Source organism: Corapipo altera, unplaced genomic scaffold (assembly GCF_003945725.1).
Source record: "Corapipo altera isolate COAL_440 unplaced genomic scaffold, ASM394572v1 54, whole genome shotgun sequence".
NCBI classification, from domain to species: domain Eukaryota; kingdom Metazoa; phylum Chordata; class Aves; order Passeriformes; family Pipridae; genus Corapipo; species Corapipo altera.
This window is the reverse complement of record NW_020884902.1, coordinates 1,393,104-1,418,558: the sequence shown is the minus strand read 5'-3', so window position 1 is coordinate 1,418,558 and position 25,455 is coordinate 1,393,104. Positions and strand designations below refer to the sequence as shown.

General features: G+C 48.8%; 1 protein-coding gene across 5 annotated transcripts in view; it reads right to left on the bottom strand.

The window, feature by feature from the left end:
• Positions 1 to 20,647: 20,647 nt before the first annotated feature.
• Positions 20,648 to 25,455, bottom strand: part of ZIC4 (Zic family member 4) — a 20,394-nt gene continuing 15,586 nt past the window's right edge. For all 5 annotated transcript variants that reach the window (XM_027650748.1, XM_027650747.1, XM_027650749.1 and 2 more), the window contains one exon: positions 20,648 to 23,542. In XM_027650748.1, the coding sequence (XP_027506549.1) occupies position 23,542 (1 nt within the window). In that variant the 3' untranslated portion in view covers positions 20,648 to 23,541. The remainder of the gene's footprint in view (positions 23,543 to 25,455) is intronic.

Sequence of the window (25,455 nt, the reverse complement as noted above, 5' to 3'; positions counted from 1 at the left end):
TTTTCCTCTCTTTTTTAAGAGAATCTTAGTCAAACTTCAGGCACTCCTCTCTTCCTCCCCCCCCCCCCCCCCCCCCCTTTAAGGGAAGGAGGACTGTTACCCTGATCCGACCTTCTGGGCTAAGAGTCATCAGCCATACCTTTTAACTGTACAATTATGAACACTCCCTAAATGTTGCTTTAATAACAGAGTTCGCAAAAAGCCGGAGCGGGTCGATATTTAGGGCAGCAGTGAGTGCCGGGAGCCCTCCCCCTCATACACATAGACACGCTTCCGACGGCTTTGCGGGGGGACTGGTGGCCCCCATCTCCACTGCAAACCCTGTCTCACTGGGCTGCATCACCCCTGGAATACACATGCTGGGGGCATCAGAGGAGGTGACTTGGGGAAGCAACGGCCTGACCGTGGGTTTGGGGTGCATGGAGAGCCATGCACGGCCCTGAGCAGAGCCGAGGGCGCGAGGAGGCAGTGTCTCCGCGGTGACTTCAGCGCAGGGGACAGGACCAGGGGATAAGTCTGGGGCCAGAGTCGTCGGCCTCCCGCAGCCGACAGAGCTCACAGGGAACGAGCGCGGTGCTGCCGTGCGGGTCACCAGCCTGCCGCCGCCCCGCCCTCCACACCTGGACCCTTCACCCGCTACCGGCAAACGCGCGGGGGACGGGGCCAGGGGGCAGAGCCCGTCCCCGCGCGGGGCAGCGCCCGCCGCCCCCCGGGGAAACAGCGGGGTCCCCCCGGGCACCGTGGTCAGGGGGTCCCGCCGGCAGATGGGGCGGGGAGAGCCCCTCGGTGCGCCCTGGCCCCCGCGGCTCGTCGGGATCTCAACGCGCACGGAGGTCTGTCCCGACGGAAATTCCCACCCCGCTCTCGCTACGTGTGTAACTACAGAGCCTGTCACTCATTTTCCTTCCAAAGCCACCATGTAAGAGGTACTGTGGAGACACAGACACCTTCATATCTCAATTTTTCTTGTTTGGACAGGAAATGTGCCTGGAGTGGAGGGGGGGTCGAGATCGTAAATTTCATTGATTACTTGCAGACTGTACAGAGTATATTCAGGCTTTCATGACAGCTTCTGGAGACATAACGACTGGACAATATTGCCCGAGCAGTACAAACTCTCTTTAACTACTACAAAGAAATCAGCAGGTAATTATAGGCTCGATTGTATACATAATAGGCATCGGAAATCGGAGAATAACTGTAGGCAGCGATTCTGAACCAGAAGAAGAACTATCGTGCTTCAAACTCTCATACAATAGATGCTCATTGTACTGGGTGTCTTATTCTAATTACAGATACCTGCACAGCATAGCAATTATAGAAGAGAGACACTTCCTTGATCTTCCTGCCAGCAAAACTCATCCTTTAGAAATAAAAGATATAAAGGCAAAACAAGCCATATGGGTATTCCTGAAACAGGCGATGGTGCTGAGCTGTGCCCTCTGCTCTGGAAGAGCTCTTTACTGCGCAGAACGAACAGAATTTCTGAGCAGAATTGGACTGCTGGGGGAAAACAAACAAACAAACAAAAACCCCAAACAAACTAAACAAACAAACAAAAAAAAAACACCAACCAAAAACCACCTGAAACCTTTTCTCGAAGTGCACAGAGAATTACGTTTTCCACAGAAAAAGATGAAAAATGTAAAAGAGCTCTCGGCCAGAATTAGCCGAAAACAACAGTCGCTAAGGGAACATATCAAGCCCTTATTTCAAATCGGGGTTATAACATTTAAAATTATTTTTTCTTGACTCTAGGGAAAAAAATAGACACGCTTGCTTTTCTATACCTAAAGGAATATAAATATTTAATTCTGATATAGAGATTGTTCCCTTTTTTAATAAATGGTTTTGTTTTGAAATCATTATTGACAGTCTCTGCGCAGAATAATCTGTCTCTCCTTTAACCAGTGACTTCTCCTTCCAAAGGACTGTAAATACCAGCAAAATCGTGGAAAGCACACCTAAGCACTCCTAAAAACTCTCTCGGTGTCGATGCCCATTTCACTCAAGTGCTTCCTCAATTTCCGTTTTTTTCAGGTGAAGTTTTCCAACGAGTTCCTTCGCGACAAGCCGAGGTGGTGCCTGGCATGTGCAGCTGTGCGTGGGTGAAGCCACGCATAGCCCGTCCCCGCGGGTTTGATCCCTGTTCTCTGTGGCTGAAACGAGTCCCGGCGGTTTCCACACAACTTCGCTTCGAATATCGTCTGGCCTTAAAGTTCACTTCGGTTGTTTTGCCTCTAGGGGTACGTGCTATGTTATTCTAGGTCACTAGTGACTTACAAGCTTAAGTGAACATGTGTCTACATCAAAACCCAGCCACACAGAGGCAAAGAATCCAAGGTATCATTTCAGCCTGTGGGGAAGGTTGTTCCACGGGGTCAAGTTTGGCTCTGTCAAAAAGCAGAGCAGAGCGAACCGAGGAGTGCCAAGCCAGGGCTGTTCACTGCGCAGGAGCTCCGTGCGGAGCGGGGGAAGGCGCTCCGCAGGCTCTGACCTTTGCCGTCAGTTTGACTCCGGCACCCACCCGGGGGGCGCGGGGGGCGCAGGGATGACACGCACCCCACGCGTGTCCGTGTGATCGGAAGTACATTCACTGGGGAGCAACCCAGCGTCTAAATAAATTAGATTTGTATTCCTTTCGATTCCAAATATCTCATTTGTGAAGTCCGATTGCTATTTTTCTAAACATCATTTTCTACATGGTTGTAAACGAGATAATATAATTGTTGATTTAAAAAATTGAAATTATTTATAGAAATAAATTCTCCGTCTAACTGGCAACGAGAAATAGTTGAATATTTCACTCGGTGCCATTCAATCCTGCTCCTGTAACAACCGTTTTGTTTAAGCTTTATTGCTGGTTTCAGCCTATCTGCTCGGGTTTAATGCCAAGTTAACGTTAGATCTGAAGCAGGATGTTCATATAAACATGAATCAATTTTTTTCAAAATGCTCTTGACTAAATCACGCCGTGAAAATAAAACACAGAGTGAGAGAAGGAGGGGAAGTGATGTTTCCCAAAATTGAAAGACAGTAAAAAATTGGTCATCAAAAAAAAGTCTCCATATGAAGACAGTAAAGGTAAATCAAAGCAGAGCAACTGTTTGCAATATCACTTGTACTTTTCCTGTTGGACTGCACAGTATTTTACTGACTGGAAGTACTAGCAAGATGTGCAGGTATCCGCTTACATCAGAAACTGCATTGGATATAAATATTCTGTTCCAAAGAACCACTTAATCACGTTTCCAAATAATAAAGTATCCTTTGAAACAAAAGCCGCACATCAGGTGTCATTTTATTAATGAATGATGCTCTGCGTGATAAAAATGAAGGGTGACTGCTTTTATGAAAGGTGACTGTTTTCTGCTCCATTCCCCTGCCGTTGCCCGTCCCGTCCCGTCCCATCCTGCCGCCGCCCCTGACGCGGAGCCCCGGCCACCGCCCTGCCCGTCCGGCAGCCACCTAGAGCCGCCCGGCTCCTGCCCGGCAACCGGCTCCAAGGTCTCTTCCGTGCAGGCTTCAGGGTGATGCCTTGGACTCCAGGTTTCAGCGATCAAATTCACACACTCTCGCCAAGTGGCAACTTTCCCCCCCCCCCCTAAAATTTTGTGGTGTTTGCCCAGTTTCAGCGAGAGAGGCTTGTGAGACGAGGGATAAGTCAAATTTACATCAGAGTGACCTGCCTGCCTCCATCCTTTCGCCTGAGTCACCTATGAATTTCTCAGGTGCACGATTGCATCTCAGTCCGCACATCTCTGCCGCCAGCAGTCTCCGGACAGCGCCTGAACTGAGAGGATATGTGCCATAATACGTGCAATGTTTGCCATAGCCGGTCCCAAAGCCCAGCTGCTAGTGCAGCTCGACAAGCCACGCTGTGAACGGGACACAATAAGAATCTGCTGATCGCCGTGGCCACAAGTTCGCTTTTCTGACCTTATATCCCTGTCCAGCCGGTCCTTTGGTTTGGTCTGGTTGGGGCGTTTCTAAGCCGACTCTTATTCTACGTGTTAAATAGTCGGCTCTTTAACCAGCAACTGGCAATCATCAGACATTAATTTATACGGCTTTTACAAATACCTAAGCTATTTAAAATGCTGAACTGGGTTGTGTGTGGCAGGGAACATCTATCTATTGAATAGGCAGTGTCACACGGTAGCATGCTCTCTTGTCAAGGGTGATTGTGTTTTAGGCAAACATTTGAGCAAACATAAAGGCAAAGGTCAAGTACTGTTCAGTTGCAGTGTGTGCTAATTCACCTAGCTAACCAATGGGGCAAAAGTTGCATTTTCTGCGAGCACCGCAGACCAAACCTCTGCGAAGGGCATTATTAGTTGTGAGCCGACTGTGATCGCTTCCAGACAGCTCCCGGGTGGAAGGGCTGGAGGCTCCGAGGGTGCCCGGGGTGCAGCTCCTGCACCATCACCTCCCATTGCTAACAAGTGCCTTCCAATAAGCTGGTGCTTTTTGTCCTGTTCTGACCCCGTCCCTTCCCCTCTCCCCCTCCTTTTTTCCTTTCCTCTTTTCCTTGGTGTTTAGTTCTTTCCTCGCATTTTCTTCCTCTCCCTCCCCATCCCCCGGACAAACGAAGATGGGCTGCTCATCGCCGGCCGGCTCGGTGCGCTGAGCAGCTCCGGAGAAACTGGGCGAGAGGAGACCAGTGGAAGGGAAGTGCACTTTGGCTTCTCATTGAAAGTGCGTGGGGAGGAGGGGGGAGGAGGAACCGAGTAACTTTATTATCCTCATTCCTCCCCACGTCGTAGCAATAAAATAAAGCCATGTTTTGAATAGAAAAGGCTGGAATTTATTTCTGAGGGGGATCTGCCTGCAGATTTTTCCAAGCAAACCGTATTATTTCTCATAGGGAAAAATTCCCTGCTATCTATCCAAAAAAATTGAGAAGTATCAAAGGAATGGGGGGTGGTGTCAAGCTAGCAGCTTAGAAGTCTCTCTCTCCTTTACAGAGGAATTAAAAAAAAAAAAAAAAAAAAAAAAAAAGATGACCCATTCCTTCCCTCTCGGTTCAGCCTGGAGGGCTCGCACTTTGAATCAATAGTAATTTTATTTGAACCAATGGCTGTGTTTCCACCAAGGCTGTATATACAGTAGTTTTCATAATAAATCGGGGTTCACAGTTGTAGTCTTAAAGCACTCAGGTTTGGGGGTGGCACGTGCAAAATAAATAAACAAACAAATAAATAAATAAATGACAGTGGGATGAAAAAGAAATCAAACCAAAAATAAAATCCCTAGCAAGCCGCCAAACACAAATGATTATTCTGAACCCAGGCGAAATCTCGTGAATTTCTTACTTGTTGCCTTGTGGCATAGAGGCACTCGCCTCTCAGTCCCGCACCGTGGGGTCTGGCTCTGCCTGTCTCTGCTGCTGAGAGAAGCAGGAGGATTTTTTTTGCTTTTGACAAAATTCCAGGAAGAACATCAACTACATTAGAGACATGATTCTGAACACAAAACTAGTTCATGGCTAAAATGACATTAAAATCACGAGGGCACATTTTCTTTGCAACACAAACTTTAAACACAACCATACATTCATGAGAAAACACATTAAAAATAATAATAAACTTACCCCCGCCTGCCAAACCACCACAATTTGTGGGACTCTTCTTTAGTGCTGCAGACAACTTGACCCTTCAAGCCCTGCATTAAACACGGTGGATACAGTGAAACAGGAGTAAAATTAGGGGGGAAAAAATTGTTTTGTCATGTATTTCTAACTAGTCTAATCTCCTTCAAATGTCTCGGATTTCTTTACAACCCACTGGCTACGGTCCTATAAACACCACCTGGGCAGTTTCACAAGCTTTAAAGTTTTGTGCGAGTGTGTGTGTGTGTGTGTGTGTGTGTGTGTGTGTATGCGTGTGTGTGTGTGTGTGCGCGCGTGTGTGCAGTAAGTTGTTTAAAAGGCATCGTTACCATTCAGAGGTATAAAAGTATTGCCCTGATCTTTGGCGTGATGGGATTTGGGGTTTAGATTTGGGAGGGTTTTTTTTTTTTTTTATATATGCACCTCTCATTTTACTTAACTTTTTTAAGATGGGAAAAGCTGGAAGCTTTAGTTTTCGAGAGACTTTTCTCGTTATTCATCTGTTTGGTCGCCTTAGCCGCACAAAAGCGTATCAGCTGCGTTATGAAAAATGGCCTAAGCCCAGAGAATGTCACAGTGGTCGACTTATTATTTTAGCCCTTCTTAAAAAAAAAAAAAAAAAAAAAAAAAAAAAAAAAAACTCGGGCAAAGTTTGCTTTTGATGAATTCAATAAAAGCGGCACTGCAACGGAAGAGATTTTAAGCTAAAATCATACAGCATGGGGGCAAAAGCTTAAACCAGCCAGATGGCCAAAGGTAGACAGAGTCTGCCAGCTTTAAACCAATCCACTGAAGTTACAGTCCTCAGACTTCTAGCTTCCTATTATGTTAATCGTGCTTTGTCCCACTACCCCCCTTCAAAAATGTCTCAACAAACAAATAAACAAAAGTGAACTTTTGCAATTCATGTGTCACGAACCGGTTTTCTTTCCTCCTCTGGAACAGGAACAAAGCAGGATTTTTGTTTGTTTGTTTGCTTGCTTGCTTGTTTGGTTTTAAAAAGACACGATATTCATAGCCACGGGGCAAGGTGTTACCTTTTAATTTACCAGCACCTCATCTCTCGTCTCCAGAGAGGGCTTCCCGGCCGTAACCAGAAAGGACAAGTCTAAAAGGACCGCAGGGATTGCAGCTGAAGTCTGTGCTGCGAATCAACTCCTGTCCTTCTCCTAAGTAATAAATAGATCTTATAATAACAGAGAATAATAATTATAAGAAAAATAAATACCACAGGCTGGGGACCGTGTAGGGCAGGGCGGTGAATTTGGTGTGGGCTTTGTTTAGTGTTAGGAAACATTCACAAACAGCCCTAAAACCACTAGTAAACTCCAATCTCCTCTGGCGTAATAAACTTTATAATTCTTGTGATTTCAGTAGCACTCGGAGGCTGCCATTGGCTTCCGGAAAGTTGTCCTGGCTATAAGCGAGGGTAAAGATACAGCGCCTTAGCCTGGGTCCGAGGCTGTCTCCACCTGCTTTAGTAATAGGACAGTTTCTGGTGCCGCTGGACCGGAGGAGGTAGTGCTGACTCTGCAGAGGAGAGAAGAATCTGCAGGAGCAGTGCGGGCCAAAAGCACCCTGCCAGCCCTGCCCGTCCTACACGGGCTCCTCTCGCCTCTTACCCCTTCTTTCCTAGTTCTCCCTACCCTGCAGAACAGGTGTCCGCACCTCCCCGTGGGAGAGGGGTCTGCAACCAACCGCAAGTGCCTAACTCCGAGATGATCCCCGCTCCTTCACCTCTGCCCCTGCGCCGCGGGACCGGGACCCGCTGTGCCGGATCGAACCCCTCCACCCCCGGGCCGGGCCGCACAGATGGGGCAGGAGAGGCCGGGCCGGCGCACCCCGATGGTCACAGACACCTGTGCCCCGACGGCCGGGCAGCCCCCGCGACTCCGCGCAGGCAGCGCGGCGGCCGGTGCGCGGATCCCCGCGGGGGGCTGCGCCTCCCTCCGCGACCAGGATGCCGCCATGCCCACGGGGGTGGGCGACAGGTGCTGCCAGCCCTCCAAAGGGACCGGAATGTCCTGCCAGTGGTCCAGTCTGAGGCAGAGAATGCTGCGCGCAGACCCTGGGAGCCGAGGGTTATCCCCTAGAGCTGACTATTTCCCTAGGGCAATGGGGATTTAAAATCGAGTATTTGGCTTAATTTGTAAACGGTTAAACGAAATAGAAGGAGAATAAGGCGCAACTCCGCTGAAAGCCTGATACAGAGCACAGGAAAGAGCGTGGGTTAGCGTGTCGATCCGAGTGTGTGAGTCGCGCACTGGACACAGTCACCTTTCAAAGAGCAAGTTTACTGCGCAGTTTCCTAACTCCAAATGACCTCCGTGCTCGGGGCTGGTTCCCGACAGGCGCTACTGGGGTGAACACGGCACCAGTCACGACAGTGGTCAGGAGCAAAATCCAATTTGCAGTCGTTTGCCCCGCTGGCACAGTCACTTTCGAGAAGAGCTGAAACGAGAGTAAAAACTTGCTGGTGGGAAAAACTTGGGAAAAACCAGCTCACCCACTCGTGTGTGTGTAGGGAGCCGAGGACCCGCGGCCACTGGGGTGTGAGTGGACATGTGTGTCCCACTTGGCAACCCCTGACCTTCGGCAGCCCTCGCTGCTGCCCAGCGCATGGGTCTAACCCGTGTTCCTGTCTCCACCCGTGGCTGCGCTTAAAGGGTCACCTCGACGTCGGCAGGAGAGAGGTCTAGGGGAATCCAGGTGACCTTCTGGACGCCTTTTTCCCAAAACACTTGACAAATCCGTTAAATCAAAGTCTTTCAGAGGCTGGAAGTCGCCCTTTGCGTCCCCAAGGATCATAGGCTGGGGAAACTTGAACAGACTTCATCCCTATGGGAATGAGAGCGCACCATCGAGGGGCGTGCGGAAAATTTGGAGGAGGCAGTTAAATCGGTCAGACAAAGAGGTTTTGGTTTTGATTTGGGAATATTTTGTTCCCCACATAATAATATCGATTCTGAGCGGTTTTGCAGAAAAGGGGGTAAATTCGGCGATAAAGGGGTGCGTCCCAACCGCATGCTGCCAAGAAGCGTACCTGAGCCTGCTTACACAAATGACCTGGACAAAGTCTGGCAGGACAGAGCCCTGCTGCCCCTCGGAGCTGCTCCCTTGGAGCTTCCTCCCCACCGCTGCCCCCTGCGCGTGACGGGTTCCCCCGCCTCTCCCACCGCCGCTGATTCCCGGATTTGAAGCCTGTGCAGAGCGCTTGGAGACCCCCCCGGGGAGACGTGATGCTGTGAGCACTACTGGAGTCAGCTTCACCCCTCCGGCTCCCTCGGGGGACCACGACGCGGGGGGGCACCCCAGTTTGGGGCCGTGAGAGGGCAGGTTGGCCCGGGTCGGGGGCCTGAACACCTGCTGGCCGGGCTGGGTGTGCCCACCTTGGTCACCAATAGGGCATCCCCATCCTGGCCACTGACTGGACGCTGCCGACATTTCACCCGTTGTGCCCCGATTCCGTCGGGACCCAGGAGCACCGGGACGGCTCTGCCACGCTCTGGGCACTGTGGGCCGGGAGCCAGCCCGGGATCTCGCCCCGGGATGCAGCCTCGCCGCTCCTCTGTGGGAAATACCGGCATGTGGTCACGTTCACGAGTGGAGAGCTAATAGAAGGGCTAGTGTGCCCTCCCAGCTCCGGGCTGCCCATGAAACTCTGGTGTTCAGTGCCCGCCCTGCTATTATAGACCTTCTATGTTACAATCTCTCAACTCTGCGGGGAAACTCTCTCTGGCCCAAAGGCCCCTTGATCTGGACTTCACATCTTCTGAGGACCGATCCCGGAGCTCCCATTTAAACTTCCCTGGAGTAAAGAAGAATGAACTAGTTTGATCCTCTGAGTGCTTTCGCAAGTCAGGACACATCTAGGGAACGGAGAATAGTGAAGATCGTTCCCTCTGAATGCCCAAAGTGCCTGCTAAGTACGGGCAGGTCCTCGCAGTTCTCGAAGGCTGTGCCTTGCTTCAATGTTTACTCCCCGTTCTGCAAATGTCACCAGAATGCAACTTTAGTGCTTTGCGGTTAATATTTTTCGCCCGAGGTCTATCACTAGCATTAATTGTCCCAATAAATTGAGATATAGTGTGCATAATGCAATGTAACAATATGGTTATATTCCACGTGTATGACTTAATTAAGCTATTTGCAGCCTGATGCTGCAAGTCAACGGGTGTGCAAGTGGATTAACAATGTACTGTTCTCGTATCCTCAGGATGGTGCATAATTACTTTACTGGCGGTACATATCAATTTTTGATGATTGCAGAACACATGCTCACTTTACCAACAAGCGCTTTAATAACTCTCCATTGTGTTTTAAAAAAGCGTTGTTTGGAAATATTTGGAAGCCTCTGCAAATAATGTTCGAGGTTCGTGGCGCGAGGTTTAGTTAGACCCGATCTCTGTTTGATGGAGTGCAGAGGTTGTGAGGCAGCCCCCGTTCCCGCTGCCCGCTCCCTGGGCCGGGGAGAGGCGCGGAGCCGAGAAGGCCGTCGAGGCACGCCGGGCTGTCCCCTGGGAGGGGGGCATGCGGAGAGGGGGGGGGCAGCGTGCCCCAACACATGCTCCTGACATTTGCGAACGGAGTAATGCAATTAGGAAACTCGATTACAGGGCGGCGGCGACGCTGGGAAGCCCCGGGTCTTTGTTCCCAGGAAGATGGCGCCAGGGTCTGGCCGACGGGATTTAGCCTGTGCCTCTCCAGGCAGAGGTGGAGGGCTACGAGTGCCGACCTTTCTGGGGACAACCTAATTTCTGCATCCTAATCGCGTTGGGGAGGCAGGTACCATCCATCAGAGCGAGTTCCCTGCGCCACGCCGAGCGGGGCCAGCTTGCCTCGTCCGGCCGGGCAGCGCCGCCGGCCCAGCTCTCTGCGGCACCAAGAACACCTCGTCACAAAAATAAGAAACGAAAAAACAGGGCACTAAGAGCTGACACATGTCCTCGGCACGCTCAGGCGTCGCCCAGGAGCCCGACAGGGAGGGCCTCGAGGGGTCGGGGTGGGTGCGCTGTCTGCGGGCTGGGCCCGGGCTCCGGCGTAACCAAAGGCAGATGGGTTCCTTGGCTGCGGAGGGCGTTTAGCAACTCCCGACCGCCGGGGTTGGCCGGGGATTGGGCTGCCAGCCCGGCCGGGGTGGCGATCAGCCGGTGGCGTCGGGCGAGGACAGCTTTGCGCGGCCTGCGCGACCCCCGGCGCCCCGCTCCACACCCTTCTGCGCCCAGGCGTGGTGTCGCTGCTGCTCCAGAGCCTTTCTGGAGGAAAACGATTTGTTCTTGTACCTGAAGCAGGTGATGTTTATGCAGAGACATCTGAATGACAGCAGGAGTGAAGGACAAATCTAATAAAGCCTAATAAACCGTGAGAGTCTAAATGTCATTAAACTTACAAAGATGAGAATCCAAATCACCAAAAAGGTAAATGTCTTCATTAGTCTGATCTCTGAAGACTGTCGAACATTTCATTAATTTATAATTTATGATTGTTTGACAAATATTGAAAAGTATGTAAATATGAGGGGGATAATGTCTTTTCTGCGGGAGATAAGGAAATGACCCAAACTGTACGTGCCTGCTAGATTACACACGAGGTTCCATCTATCTGTTATCAAACTGTGCTTTCCCTTTATACAACATATTGTGCAACTGACAAGTGAAATAGTGCAGATAAACCAATGGTTTAAAACGTAATAAAGACAACAGCCATTTGCATTTTTTACATTTTATTACAAAGGTAATTTACTATGACACATTTCTGAATGTAATTTATGAAAACATTTTAAGGCAATTATGTAATGTATACAGCACTCGAAGACACAGAAAGTCAGATAAATAATAATCTTATGGATCTTCAGAGACTTTCTATAACGCTGAAAATATAGACTTTCACAGGAATAGCAGTAAAACATAAAATCATAGAAATAAAATGCAGAATGATGTAATAAAGAGGAAATGGCTCTACTTCGAACTGGAATTGCAAAATTAGATATTCAAGGAAACAATCTCATTTATTCTAAAGAAACAGATTATCTCAGAATATTTTTTTTCCTTCCTCTGCACTGTAAAAAGGGCTTATAAAGAAAACAGGATTTCAGAGGGAAAGGTCTTGCACCTCAGTCTTCCCTGGTGGACCAAGCAGTGGACATTCCAGTGGGGTTCCCGGGGAGGCAGGGAACAGCCTCAGCCTCCCTTCACTCTCCTACGACAAAGGGGAATTGCGTGTTTATTATCACTCCTCGTCTCGAAATGAGAGAGGGGCAGCAGGCGCTGTTTGGCGCGGGCAGAGGTGGCTGCGCAGGGCCGGGGCCCGCGATTGCGGGCAAGCCGGGGGTGCGGGCAGAGCCGGGCAGGGTCGGCCGCTGCTTGTCCCCTCAGCACCTCAGCGGCTGGACCCGGGGAAGGTTTCCACAGCCCCCCCGCTTCTCAGCACAGCGCACACTTGTTCATGAACCAGTGAAGTCCACGGAGAGGTGGCCACTGTTCTGGTGGGCGAGGGGCACGGGGCTGTCACCCGGAGGGGGTCCTGCGCCACTTGCGCCCGCCCCCTCCGCTCTCCGCGGCTGGCGCAGGAGCTCTTCTCTGCTTACCGTGGAGAGCAGAGAGACTCCCAGGAGAGGAAAGGGGACAGCATCTCCCGATAAATGTCTTCAGGTGGCTCCAACAAGCCGTTTGCACCCAGAGGGTGAGCAACCCATCGCGTGCAACTGCCGCGGGTTTGGGTTTTCTGTTTGGGGTTCTTTTTTCACAAAGCCGCCCAGTAGACAATAAGCCACGGAACAGAGTTTTGTAAAAGCCCTGCATTCCCCAGAATGGGTTCTGTGTCTTTGTCTTTAAATAAAACAGTGCCCTTTGGCCAAATGTGCCTGTAACGAGCTTGTAAAACAAACCAGAAATCTCAGCTCGTCCTCGAGACTACAACCAAGTCGCTTTATTCCCAAATCTTGCAAATATGTTATGAGTGTTAGAAGTGGGACTAAAAAGCCCCCTAACAGAGCTGGTTACCTGCTGTGAGCCTCACTGCCACAGACCCTTTCACCAGACATATTAAATCTCTTACCCTAAGAAAACAGGCACTTGTCACAATTGAAACACGACGTATGGGGGCAGCGGGATGTAAGAGTTTAGGGAACTTTATATTTTCCCCGGAGGCCCTCCCGAGCGGAGGTCCCTAACACACCTCCCCGAGAGGCCTGAAGGATGTCCCCTAGCTTCAACGTTTCTGAAGGCCACGTCCAGAGAGGTGCTCCAGAGAGGTGGCCCTCGACGGCCTCCCCTGTCCACCGCCAGCATCTCGCCCCTGGCCTGGCGCTGAGCTGTTTATGGGGCGAAAGAGATTGTGACGAGATGGCAGGTGATTTCCCACTCGGAACGCAGTTTTTGACGCTCTCCCTCCCCGTCGGTTGTCCCTGCTGTCTCCCGTGAAGGTAGATCCTGATGCCCACCCCAAGCCCGGGGCCACAGGGCACGGCCGGCAGGAGTGCTGCCCGGCCTTGGGAATCGCCACCCCGGGCCCCCAGCAGCCGGGCCTGGGAATCGCCACCCCGGCCCCCCAGCAGCCAGGGCGGGGGGCCGTCAGCTCTCCCCCCCCAGCCCTTCGGCAGCACGCTGTCATTCTTTCCCATCTCTGAAGTATGTGTTTTATTATAGATTATTTAATTTGATGAGTAACATTCCCACCGCCCTGAGCAGAGTCTAAGTGGAAAAAGGTTTACTCGGGTTTGCGAAGCAGTTTCAATGATAATATGATAATTCAATGACGCGCACACAAGAAATGCAGATATCGCCAGAGGGGCAAAGCCGGCTTCCACCGACCTAGGCTGCAAGGTTTTCCACCCAAACGAGCCCTCATCTTTTTCTTTTTTTTTTTTCTGATGGAGACAAGGAACAAGATGTGTCCTGTCCCACAGTCCCACATCTGCTGCCAGGACAGGTCCTCCACACGGCTGTTCGTGACCATCTTGGATAACGACTGGCAATTGTTAAAAACTAACAAAATGTCCCCTGTGACGTAAATCAAATATATGTCAGGGGAAGGAAAGACACTGGTAACCCTTTTTTTTAGGGCGTAAATGATTTCTTACAACACTCATGGGTTTGTAACTTGCAACGAAAGGAGGAAAAAAGGCAGAGACGGCCGGAGGCTGAGCTGGGAGAAGCCCACCGATCCCTGAGTCATAAAAGTGTACAATGAAAGGGCTTTATTGTCTCTCGTTAAGCAGTTCATAAGTGACCCCGTTTATTTCTGAATAGCCATGTTTTGATGACTTATAGTATATGCAAAAACAAACTTTCCCGCGGTGTTTTTTTTCTCCGTCATGCTTTTCTTTTCAAATAGCCAGATGATTTTAAAAAGAAAAACACCCAGAAATGATAAATCGCGTCGCATAGCTAATGGCTGGAGGGCGCGTTTACCAATTCATAATCATTTATTCTTGGTGATGTATGACCCTTACTCTTAAATCTCAAAAGCTTCTATTTGAAGGTGTAAATAGCTTTTTCCCCCCTTGCAGTAAACCTTACTGCATTAGCAGTGATTGATCTCCTGTACAATTCGTCCCAGAGTGCTATTTTAGAGGGGGAACACTGGCTTTTGGAGATTAACTGGGGAGTCTGTTACATATTAATGAACCTAGGAGATATACTAACGTTTTGGTAATTTAGTTATTTGTGTCTATAGCTTTCGCCGTTATTTTCTCTTAGACCCCCGCGGTTGTTATACATCGAATTAAAAAGTGGTCCTTCAGCATCATTTTTTCAGTGGCAACTAAATGCCATTTAATGTGAAAAACAAATGTTGACTTGTCTCTTGAAGGAAGTGTGTTTCTTGGCAAGACATCAAAGTGTTTTAAACTGTATTAGAAGGGTTTGTTGGTTTTCTTACGCGGAGCCTACGGTAATGTAAGGAAACAGCCTCTCGGTGGAAGCACCCGTCGGAGGGGGGAGCGGGCGCTGCGCGGTGCTTCACATAGGTGCAGGCTCGAGAGGCGGCTTTAGCTGCAGCAGGAATGCATGGGCACCTCTTCACTGGGATTACAGCCTTGATTAACGTACTAATGAGTAGGGATGTTAAAGTGTCGTCCGGAAACCCGTCTGTGAGGAGTGAGAAACTCCTCGGTTGGGCTTAGCCTGCAGAGAGACCAACTTCACTAAAATGCCATTAACCTACTGCTCTGTAGCAGACACTGGGGCAAAGCACCTCGGAGATGTCTGAGACGGGGCTGAGGTGGAAGCAGGGGGTGGAAACCCTGCTGGGCTCTCGCCTCTGTCCCCGCAGCTGATTCGGGGCTGCAGAGCGGGCAGGACAGCCTGGAGCCGCCGGGCCGGGCACCGAGCGCTCGGCGCCGGTGCAGCCGCTGCCCGACTACTCGGAAGAAAAATAGTGTCGGGGAGCTGGCGGGCTGGGGGAGAAAGGAGCCTGCGTGGGTTTTTTAGCAGTTCCTCTCGCTATTAACTTTGACGTCTTGCTCGGATTTATAAATTAGAGTTCATTATCCTCGAAGGTCGTTAAAGTAGGCGGCTCAGCTAAGAATTAATGCGTGCAAACCCGCTCGCTACAGCTGGCTTCGCCCTGACCTGTCTGATGGGCTCAGGAAGTTGGCGGAGACTTCAGTTACTCCAGTGGTCAAGGAGAGACATCGGTCCCTCCTGTCTTCTACCCTCCTCCTCGCCATTTATCGCCGGTAGAGGGTTGAAATGCAGCTGGCCACCAGCCTGGAGAGAGCAGCGGGCGGATCCCCAAGGCAAATGGATCTGCCCTTATTTTTGAGGGGAACAAACACGTTTCTTTCCCGTGGTCCCGTCCCAAAGTTAAACGTTTGTTTAGGACAAACTCGAGAAGCAACAGTCTTTGCGAGAACCTTGTTTTCCCCTTCTCCTTGTGAATAACAAAGTGGTCATAGGCTACTCGGCCAGTTGGCGAGGACAGAACTTTTGTTTTCTGGGGCGATTTATGTTCTTTATAAATATGTGGTTTGGAAAATAAAAAGAGACTTGAAAACGTTGTTACAATGAAAAAGGACAAATTAGAAGACATTTTCTGTGATCAAAGGAGGAAGAGAAAGCGAGTAGGGGTATTCAAAAAGCTTGACTTATTCACACAACTCCTTTGGAGCCCAGGGGCAACAAGCGTGTCTTACATTGAAAAGGCGGCTCTATTCAGAGTGCAGGTGCGAAGTGGTGTGGCACATTCTGCCACATTATGTAAAGGTTGTTGGAGATTAGTGTTCAGACTTAATAACTAAAGCGCTTGATTTACATTGGAAAAAAGCCCCCTCATCCGTGAAAGCAAAATAATTTAACGCGTGATCATTTCGAGTGCTGCTGATATCCTAATACTTGCATTGTTCTCGGCCAAGTACTAGAGGAGCGCGGATTGATGCTTTTGGGAACCTATCATTTACAGCCACTGAACTCTGCTCAGAACTGGAGGTCTGGAGGGAAGATAAAAGAGGGACACAAGAGAAAAATTTTGCATTATGGAGGAAAAAAAAAAAAAAGGAGAAAACAATATAAATGTGACAGTTCCCCTTCTCCCTGAGGAAGACTCCGTGCCTCCTGTCCGGTGCCAGGGCGAAGCAGCGCCCAGGTCTGCGGAGACGAAAATTGGGCTCAGGTCTCAGGCTCTTCCCTACTCCGCCTTCCCCCGTCGCAGCAGAATTACTTACCTTACTAATTATTCATATTTATGTAAATGTCATTAGTTAATGTAACTTTCTATAAAAAGATAATCAGGCGAGAACGGAGCATAGGTATTACCTTAAGTGCATTGGCTCTGGTTGTTTCATTCATATGTTAATACACGTGATGCAGTCGTGCCAGGCGTGGGGAGGGTGCAGAGGAGGGGAGAGGAGGAAGGCGAGGGAAAGAAATTAAATAATAACAAAGCCCCACAAAGGCTTTAAGTTTGCATCGCGGGATCAAGGAACACGATGCCTTCTGATGCGCTGAACAAAGGGGGGACCCGGCGCCGTCCCAGCCGCGGCGGCTGCCCGGGCATTCCGGCAACTTTGGGTGGCTTTTTTGTTTGTTTGTGTCCCCTCCTCTCCTGAAGGAGAATTTTATGCTTCAAACCGTTTCGATCTACCCAAATCCTCGTGCCGAGCTGAGTCCTTCAATTTCCGAAAGACCTGAATCTTTGTACGGGACACGCACCAATTAAAATTGCAATACCTTTTTGCATCCCTCTTTAGTGTAAGCATTTTAGGGCCATTTCCATAAATTCTCAACGAGAATAAAGGCTATAATGGGAACAAGGTGAGAAAGCTGTTAACCATTGTTTCAGCAAGAAAAGGTCGTAAGTCAGGCAATTGGTGTCTGACCTGTCAGGATAAGGTATAAAGGCTTTATTCATGCAGTCGCTCACGATTTTCTCAGCTCTCACAAAAGTGTTTTTATGATTCTGTTTTCTTACCTCGTTCCTTAATTAAAAAGCTGAATGATTAGAATAGCACCTGCATAATGTCTGAACGACGCCTGCATACTAATTCGCGAGTCTTTACATCTAGTAATTATAACATAAAATCAGAGATTGAATAAAACAGAAGGATTTTGCCCCTAAAGCCCTGCTAATCCTCTTTTAAAAGAGTCTGCTGAAATAATTCAGAACAGTTTCCGGAAGTTGGATTACCGACTCTTTTTTGACTATTTACAATGAAATGATATTTCACACTTAAAAGAGTCTCTGTATTTCTACAACAGGTTTTTAAAGGTGGCCTGTTTTCTAGACAATAACAATCCGGTGACTCCTTTCTTTTCCTACCCATTTTTTTCCCCTCTTCCTCCCAACAAAATCTTCATTTTTATCAAGTATATGCGAGGATTAATCTGTCCTCAGGTAGGGATAACAAAACCTTCCCCCTTTGGCTCCCCACTCCCGGACTCCCCGGAACGAGGGAAGAGGGAGGGCTGCAGGAGGGCAGCCCAGTTTTGCCCAAGTTCAGATGCATACTGTTTCCTGGCCGCTGGCAGGAGCAGACGGCGAAGCAAGGAGCTCCCATTGCTTCACTACTGCCCGCATCCAGGGCAGAGGATAATTTAAGCCAGCAGTGACTAGGCAAAAGTTGGAGACTAATTTTCTGTGTGTCTTTCCGAAACAGCTGAGGGGTGGGGGGGGGAATGGTGGTGTCCGCGCTTTTGTCTGACTTTTAGGGCGTCCTGTAGCAGGCATCCTCAGGGGCAGCAGCGAGGCGGAGGGGGGCGGGGGGGGGGGGGGCAAGACGGCGCTGCTGGGCACTGGCAAGGCGCTCTCAGGGGGTTCCTCCAGCTTGGGAGGGCGGCGCAGCCACTCAAGGCTCACCCCGGCTCCTGCCACCGAGGGCTCAACCCCGCACCCCGAGGTGTCTTCCCCATTCCAGGTACAGCTGCAATGACAGGAAGACAGGGTTTACGACAGTATCGAGCCGATTCTGTCGGTAACTTTGACATGGGAGGAAAGAAAAAAACCTCCAAACAACTAAAAATCTGCCGATTTGTTAGAGCGTCCTACTTATTTTAAGAAAAATGTTTCCTCGTAGCCCGGCGTGCTCCAGCCTGGCCATGGGGTTGGCTGCCTCGGATGAAGAGGAAAACGAAGCTGATGCGCGGATTTCCAAACGCGCAGTTGGTGCCCGCACCCTTTGTAGCCCCGAGGGATCTCGGTGCCTGATGCAGACGAGCCAACGTGGTCCTGGCCTCAGAGCGGGATGGATCCTAATGTAGAAGAAGTTGTGAATAAAGTCAACCTCACGGGAAGTCGTGGAGGTTTCTCTGAGCTGTTGACATCATTAGGAACACCTTAATCTGCTGTGCCTTTTTTTTCTTTTAACTGTTAAAGAGTTGGTTTTGCGGTGACTCTTTCTCCTCTCATAATGCAATTCTGCAAAAAACTCTAAATAATGTAGAAGAAAATGGAGTCAATGTGTCATTCGGCATTAAAAATCTAGGGGTTTTAACTAAAATCTCTAATTGCTATCCTGGCCCCATTATAACCATGGGAAAGACATACTCTGCTGGGATCTCAGAAATGTTACATATCTCTTAAGCAGGCGCTCCCCTTGTTTGTTTACTCTAGCTTACTTTCATTTATATCCCAGGAATATTATTTCAGTAGGCGACACACGAAAAGACAAAGGGTGTAAATAAACCAACATATGGCCCAGAGGTTTTAGAGAAGCTGGAGCCGCTTAGCAAGTCATGTGGGTGATACTGGGAATCCGTCTTCTGTCCTTCCCCCACTCCCTCATAACCTCTTTCTCCCTGTGTTTTCCTTCTACCTTCTCACGACAAGACACGCTCGTGTCGCGATCGGCTTTGGGAGACCAGATGGTTTTTTCTTCAGACTGGAAAAATCTGGGTAGCGGAGGGATCGAGAGGGATGGACGCAGGTCCGTGTGTCTGCCTCTACGTGCAGCTGGAAAAAACCCGTTGACATAAGAAATGTTTGTGGGGATGTGTATACACACGCACACCAGCCCTGGACGCGGTCGCGCCCGGGTGGAGGGGCTCGGCCCCGGGATGGGGCGCCGGACCGATCCGGGCCGGGCTGGGTTGGGCGGCCCCATGGGGCAGGCGGCTGGCGAGGCGCCGAGCAGGGTCGAGCAATCCGGCGCCCACAGAGACACTTGACAACCTTTTTTTGTTGTTTTCAATTGTAATCAATTTCAGGGTTTCTCTCCCAAAAAGCCTAACCGGGGCTGAGCGCCGCTCCGGCCCGGAGGTGCGGGGTGTTTAACCGCACGCTGCACCTCCTTCCCCTCTGCTTCTCCCGGTAAGGCGGCGGAAACGAGCCTCGGTTACTGATTCATATTTCTAATCTTCCTTTCCTGAACATACAATGTGCTTTTGTTAAATGAATGGTCTTTAATTAATGCACTTGCACAATGCAGGGCCTTGCATGGGGATCGATGATAGGAAGCAACAGGGGATGGTTCCCTCCAAAATGGTTTGTCAGCGTTGAGAAAGAAAAGGCAATGTCTATAAAAGGGCCACTAATAATGCCCACACGTCTCTCACCATGTTGTCTGAGGGGACATTCCTTCCCTTGTTGACAGTCAAGTGTAATAAGTACATGTCTTCGCTCAATCATTATAGACCATAGAATTGTATTCTTTAATTAGCATGTACTGTTAGCCCTCCTTTCCTTTATGGGCCAGTTTTTGTCTTTTACAGACCAGTAAAAATGTTTCCCTTCTTTCCTTTTTCTTGAATTCTATTATTTCTTAAATTATTTTCTTTCTTTCTTTCTCTCTCTCCAATCATGTAGTCAAATGTATTCTTTATTGACAATATTCCTGGCAGCCAAAGCCAACTTTTTGTCATCTCTCTGTGTTAGGCAACTTCTTTCAAGTTTTCCTTTCTTAAAAGGATTCAAGGCAGCGCATGCGCAAGGCGCCCGCCGGGTTCGGGCCGCGCTGTGCCCGAGGCTGCTCCAGCCCTCCAAACAGCAAAGCTGGGAGTTGTGTTTGTCATGCGAGGAAAACTCTGGGCAGGTTCGAGAGCTGCGGAACCCTGTAACGTATTAACATCGATTAGGAGAATATGCGAGGCAAAGAAGGCTCACTTTCAGATTACTTCAGCTGACGATACCATTTGCTCACTCTCTCTCTCTCAAAAAAAAAAAAAATAAAAAAAAAGACATAAAATGCTTTAAATCCTCCTAGGAACCTTACAAAAAGTGTCACTGTGACTGGGGCTCATTGTGGTTGGGGGGGGGGGAAATTCTTCAAAAGAACACTTGCATCCTGCGAAACAACAACCCCTCGGGGCGGCGGGGAGAGGCAGCCCCTCGGGGTGGCCCCGCTGAAAACTGTCGCCAATGCCCAGACTGTTAGGGACCAACATCCCCGGTGTTAGTGACCCCAGAGCCGCACGCTGACCGTGCAGGAGCCAGGATGCCACTGCAGAGGGAACCGGGACACACACACCCCCCAGAGGGACAGAGCTCCACTTGGGTGACGCTGGTCTCTGTTTTTACACTCTACACTTTGGTCAGTGCTTGAAGTACAATTCGTTTGAAGTCTGCGATCTGAAAAATGTTGTCCCAGAAATGAAGCCACAGAAATGTTTTGTTTTGTTCTTTTAATACAAATGCCAACCTAAAACGATTAACATTAAAAAAAGTTAAAGACCAACAAAACCCCCCACGCATTAATACTTGATTGTACACCACATTAATAGTACATAGGTTTGGGGAAATTTTTTGTCAACTAATATGAAAACCAACAGAAAGCCAAGGCTGATTACACAGTGTTTTAGGAATGGCTCGGTATCATCAGTATACCAACACATATTTTAAAAGTGCACATTTGTAAAAATAACCATAGAAATGAAACGTTTATAAATATTTATTGTAAAAAAATCCAAATATTAAAAATAAATAGTATGTTCAAGCACACAACAGAACATTCCTTCATAACCAAACATGTGATGAAGAAAAATAAGGAATATAAGAAGTTTGGAAAGAGATACAGCATATCAACATTGTAAATGTTTTTTTGAGAGCTACATTTTTCAGAGGCTTCTTCTCTATACAGTTCACAAACAATGTGCTAGATTTTCCCATAAATATGACAGGATTCAAAATTAATAATAATAATAATAATAATAATAATAATAATAATAATAATAATACCCACTCCACTGCAAATTGACTCGGTCTTTACCCAGGAAAGGTCCCATTAAATTAATGGATTGGCTTAGAATGGCAGGATTAGGCTCAGATCATTCTGTAACAACTAAAACAGAAATACACTGGTGAGTTACAACTTCGAGAAATTCGTATTCCGAACAGAGTATTGCATGATCTCCAATGAGAAGCTACTAAATAAAACTTGATCAGCGAATCATTTCAGTACAACACCGTTATGTTTATAAAATGAAGATACAAAAGGGATGCAGTTCAACTATCCTTACACTCACAGACAATAAAACATGAGAACATATGGAAGCCATCACTTTGAATGCGTTAACAACTTCGATACATTGCACTATATACATGCTTGATAGGTATCTGGACCGTTAAAATTATCAAAGGTTTTACTCTTATGTCTACGGTCTCGTTTTCACTCTACTGGAAAGAAAACATTTGTTGGTAACATAGTGGTGTTGCTGAAACCCAACATTTCTGCCTTCGCCCAAGATTCTCATTCTGTGCAGAGTGTGTGTAGGAATAATTTATTAGACGGAAAAGTTTGGAGGATGAAATACAAAAAGAAATGGACATAATTTCAACTTTCGAACTGGAAGGTCATACAGACATCTATGGACGTTTGTACACAGACAGAGTTTCACGCAGACACAGCCACATATATCCGAATGTATGTCTATACACAGGATTCGATAGTTTGGTATTTTCTGCACCCTCTGGGCCCCTAAAGTTATCTTTAAAAGTTTGATTTTTATCTCTTTAGAAACGGTTTAAAGCTAACGGGCAGGGTGAGTTTGACAGAGAGGAGAACAAATCGCTGACAAAGAACCTTTTACGTTTCATCAGCGTTGTTAGGACGACGAGCAGGAATTTCTCAGATAATAACTCCCACTTCAAAGATTTCTCAGCTCAATAGAAATTGGACCATCCTTTTTATTCAACCACAAGGGCTGGCACTAAAGACGACTCAACTGTTTGAATTTTTTTTCCCCCGTGTTTATTTTTCCCCTATTCACTAGGGTACTTGGATAAAATAAACAACAAGACAATTACTGGAACATGGACTTCTAACTTTCCCGGGCCCATGGCCCAGCGCCCATGGCCCCGGCCATGCGGGTGTCAAGTTCCCCCGCACCGCGGAGCCTCCGCTCGGTGCCGCGAAGGGACAGCGGGTTCGGGCGGGGTGTGAAGGGGGGCACGGGCAGCTCCCCCCTTGCCTCACCCCGCTTTCCCGGGTTCTGGGGCACTTCCATCAGCACACCTACTCCCTGGGGCCAAGACAGCCCAAGGAGGGGGGTCTTTCAGTACCCATCCTATCTTCCGCTGACGGGGGTGGAGGGGGAAAGAGAAGGAAGCAATTCTCAGGCTTTGTGGCCAGTTTTGCTGCGAGAAGTTGGTCAGAAAGGCTGAGGAGAGCTGGCGGGAGATCCCCCCGAGCCTGGGGGTCTGTCAGTCCCTTACTCTGGGGAGAAGGAGACCGGGGCTACAGCGCCGGAAAGGAGCCTGCCTCGGGGGGAGGGTGAAGTCCAGCAAAGCCCAGCTCCGCCGAAGTGCATTAGGTGGAGGAAGTCTATCTCTAGCGGGGAGCAGATTGAGTGTATTAAGCTAGCATGAAACCAAAGGTCAGTGCAAATGTATCTTAATAGACTGTCTCAAATGGAGTGTGCCTCCTTTGAAGGCCGCTTGCTATTGCTCTCCTCATTACCATAGCGATCCTAACGTGGCATGCTGATGCACCATAAAACTCACACTTTCAACCCCAAAATCAGGCTCTTTGAACAACCCGAGCTTGATTAGACCTTTCTCCTTTTCTTTCCCCCCTTAAAAACCATTTCCTTGCCTTTAGAAACTCTCCCTCAAATCCCAAATGCATTCTCTGATCCTGGCAGAAAGCAGAAACAAAAGTGAGCTGAGGCGACGGTTCAAGCGGGCCTTTTCTTCCTGACAGTCTTATCCATTTTTATTATGGTCTGGAACAAGTGCCCTGTTCGCGTGGGTTTTGTTTACCGGAAATTAAATGAAAATGATTTAGTTCGCGTCAAACAAAAATATATACTTGTATACACAAGAAAAAGGCCCTGTTAGACGTAAATATTATGTCCTTAATGAAAAGACTGGACGGGCTCCAGACTTCGCCTTTCACTATTTAAGTATGACTTGCCTATTGCCATAGAAATCCTAACTTACCATGAAGATTCACCGTTGTGAAGAAATACTTCTTTGTGCGAGCTTGCTTTGATGTCTAAGGCAAAAGATTCAGGCTTTCAGCTGCGTCTGTCTAGATTACCTTGAGAGCAACGGGGTAGACATCTGTAACAAGCAAATGAAAAATTAAAGGTGATTAGCCTTCACATCCAAATACTTCTGTAAATAGAGAAATAAAGAAATAAACAGATATCAGGACATCATGGAAACATCCTCCCTGCTCACATCTGGTTTCTGCACCTCTCGATTTCCGTGACACAAGTTTCGGGGGCTGCAGAGGGGCACAACTCTCCCCTGTTTAGTCTCCTCTTTTGCACATTGCTCTCGCCTAGCTAATTCCCTACGTGTATTCCTGGTAGCGACATGCTGTTGTCAGTATTCGTGGTATTTCAATACAAAAGTTGTCTAGTTTGGGTGAGTGAAGAAGGGAACACCGACTTGCTGCCGTGGGAGGAAAATACAGATGCATCAGTAAGGAAACACTGGGCGTGGGGGTATTTTTAGTCACTGACCAGCTATTAATTTTCCTGTAGCTTTTATATTTATAGATACCAATTTACCCGTGTGTATGTGCATGTGTGTGCAGTTGTACACACACAGTAACCCCAGTCACCTGGCTGCAGAGGTGATCTGTCAGACACAAGAGGATGCGGTTACAGCAGCCTTCTGTCTGTACTCCGCAAGCCATAGAAACCCCTTCCAGCAGCCCATGCTATTTATTTGCTTACACTATCTGCTATTCTTAAACAACATTAAAGTAATTAAACCGGCACCATTCAGTAGTTTCAAGCTACCCCAGTGGATAGGTTTGGTTATTTATTTTGGGTTTTGTTTGTTTGTTTATCCCCTCCCTTCTTTCTCTGAATCACTGTAGTGGACCCTGTAGGTTTGATACTCTGTGGCGGGATGGAGATGCTAAAGCCGTGCTGTGGGGCCAGTTCGTTCTCACCGGGGCTACTCGCTGGGCAGATGCTCCGGAGCAGCGGCCCCGGGTCCCCTCGCTTCGGGGGGGCTGCCTGGTCCCCACCCTGACAGTGACGTCAGAGAGTGGTGTCCCCCCACCCCGTTAGAACCCCCCCAGGAGCCTCAGCGCCCACGGTTCAACAGGAACCACACTCTGGGTGGGGACGGGCATGTTTAGGTATTAGAAGTCATTACCAGTGGGAGCTAAAATGGACAGTCAATCATCGCACCCCCCCTGGGCCTTTCTTTATTAGCGACTACTGGGTGTGGAGGGGGAGGAAATATATATATATGTATTTATATACAGGAAGAGGGAAAAGTGAGGAGATTCTTTACAGAAACATCCATCGAACGGGTTAATTAATCAAAGAATTTAATGGATCCATTTTGTACAAATCGGTAACAATAGTTTATATATATATATATTTCTTAAAAAACCACACTCTCACAGAAAATCGTGGGTGAACAGAACAGTGGCAGCACACAGTACTGTTGACAAGAGAAAATCCGTACAGCCAAAATCTGTATGAAATCACTTGGGAAGGGAAGAGAAAGGAAAGGAAAAGAAAGGAAAGGAAAGGAAAGGAAAGGAAAGGAAAGGAAAGGAAAGGAAAAAAGGAAAAAGGAAAAGGAAAAGGAAAAATGAAAGAAGAAAAGAAAGATGAAAAGGAAAAAGGAAAAGGAAAAGGAAAAATGAAAGAAGAAAAGAAAGATGAAAAGAAAAAAGGAAAAGAGATGCAAATCGGTTGGCTTGTAAACAGACTGGAGCAAGGCGGTCAGAGAGGGTGTGTGTGGCACAGCGGGAGGAGGCGGCAGCGCCCCGGCCGAGGCGGGCGCAGCCCTCCCGTGTGCGCGGTGCCGGGGGCGCAGGCCGGGCCCCCGCCGCCGGCCCACCCGCGCGTTCCGCAGCCCAGCTCTCCCTGCACCAAGCGCTGGGCTGCGGAACGCGCGGGTGGGCCGGCGGCGGGGCCCGGCCTGCGCCCCCGGCACCGCGCACACGGGAGGGCTGCGCCCGCCTCGGCCGGGGCGCTGCCGCCTCCTCCCGCTGTTTAGGT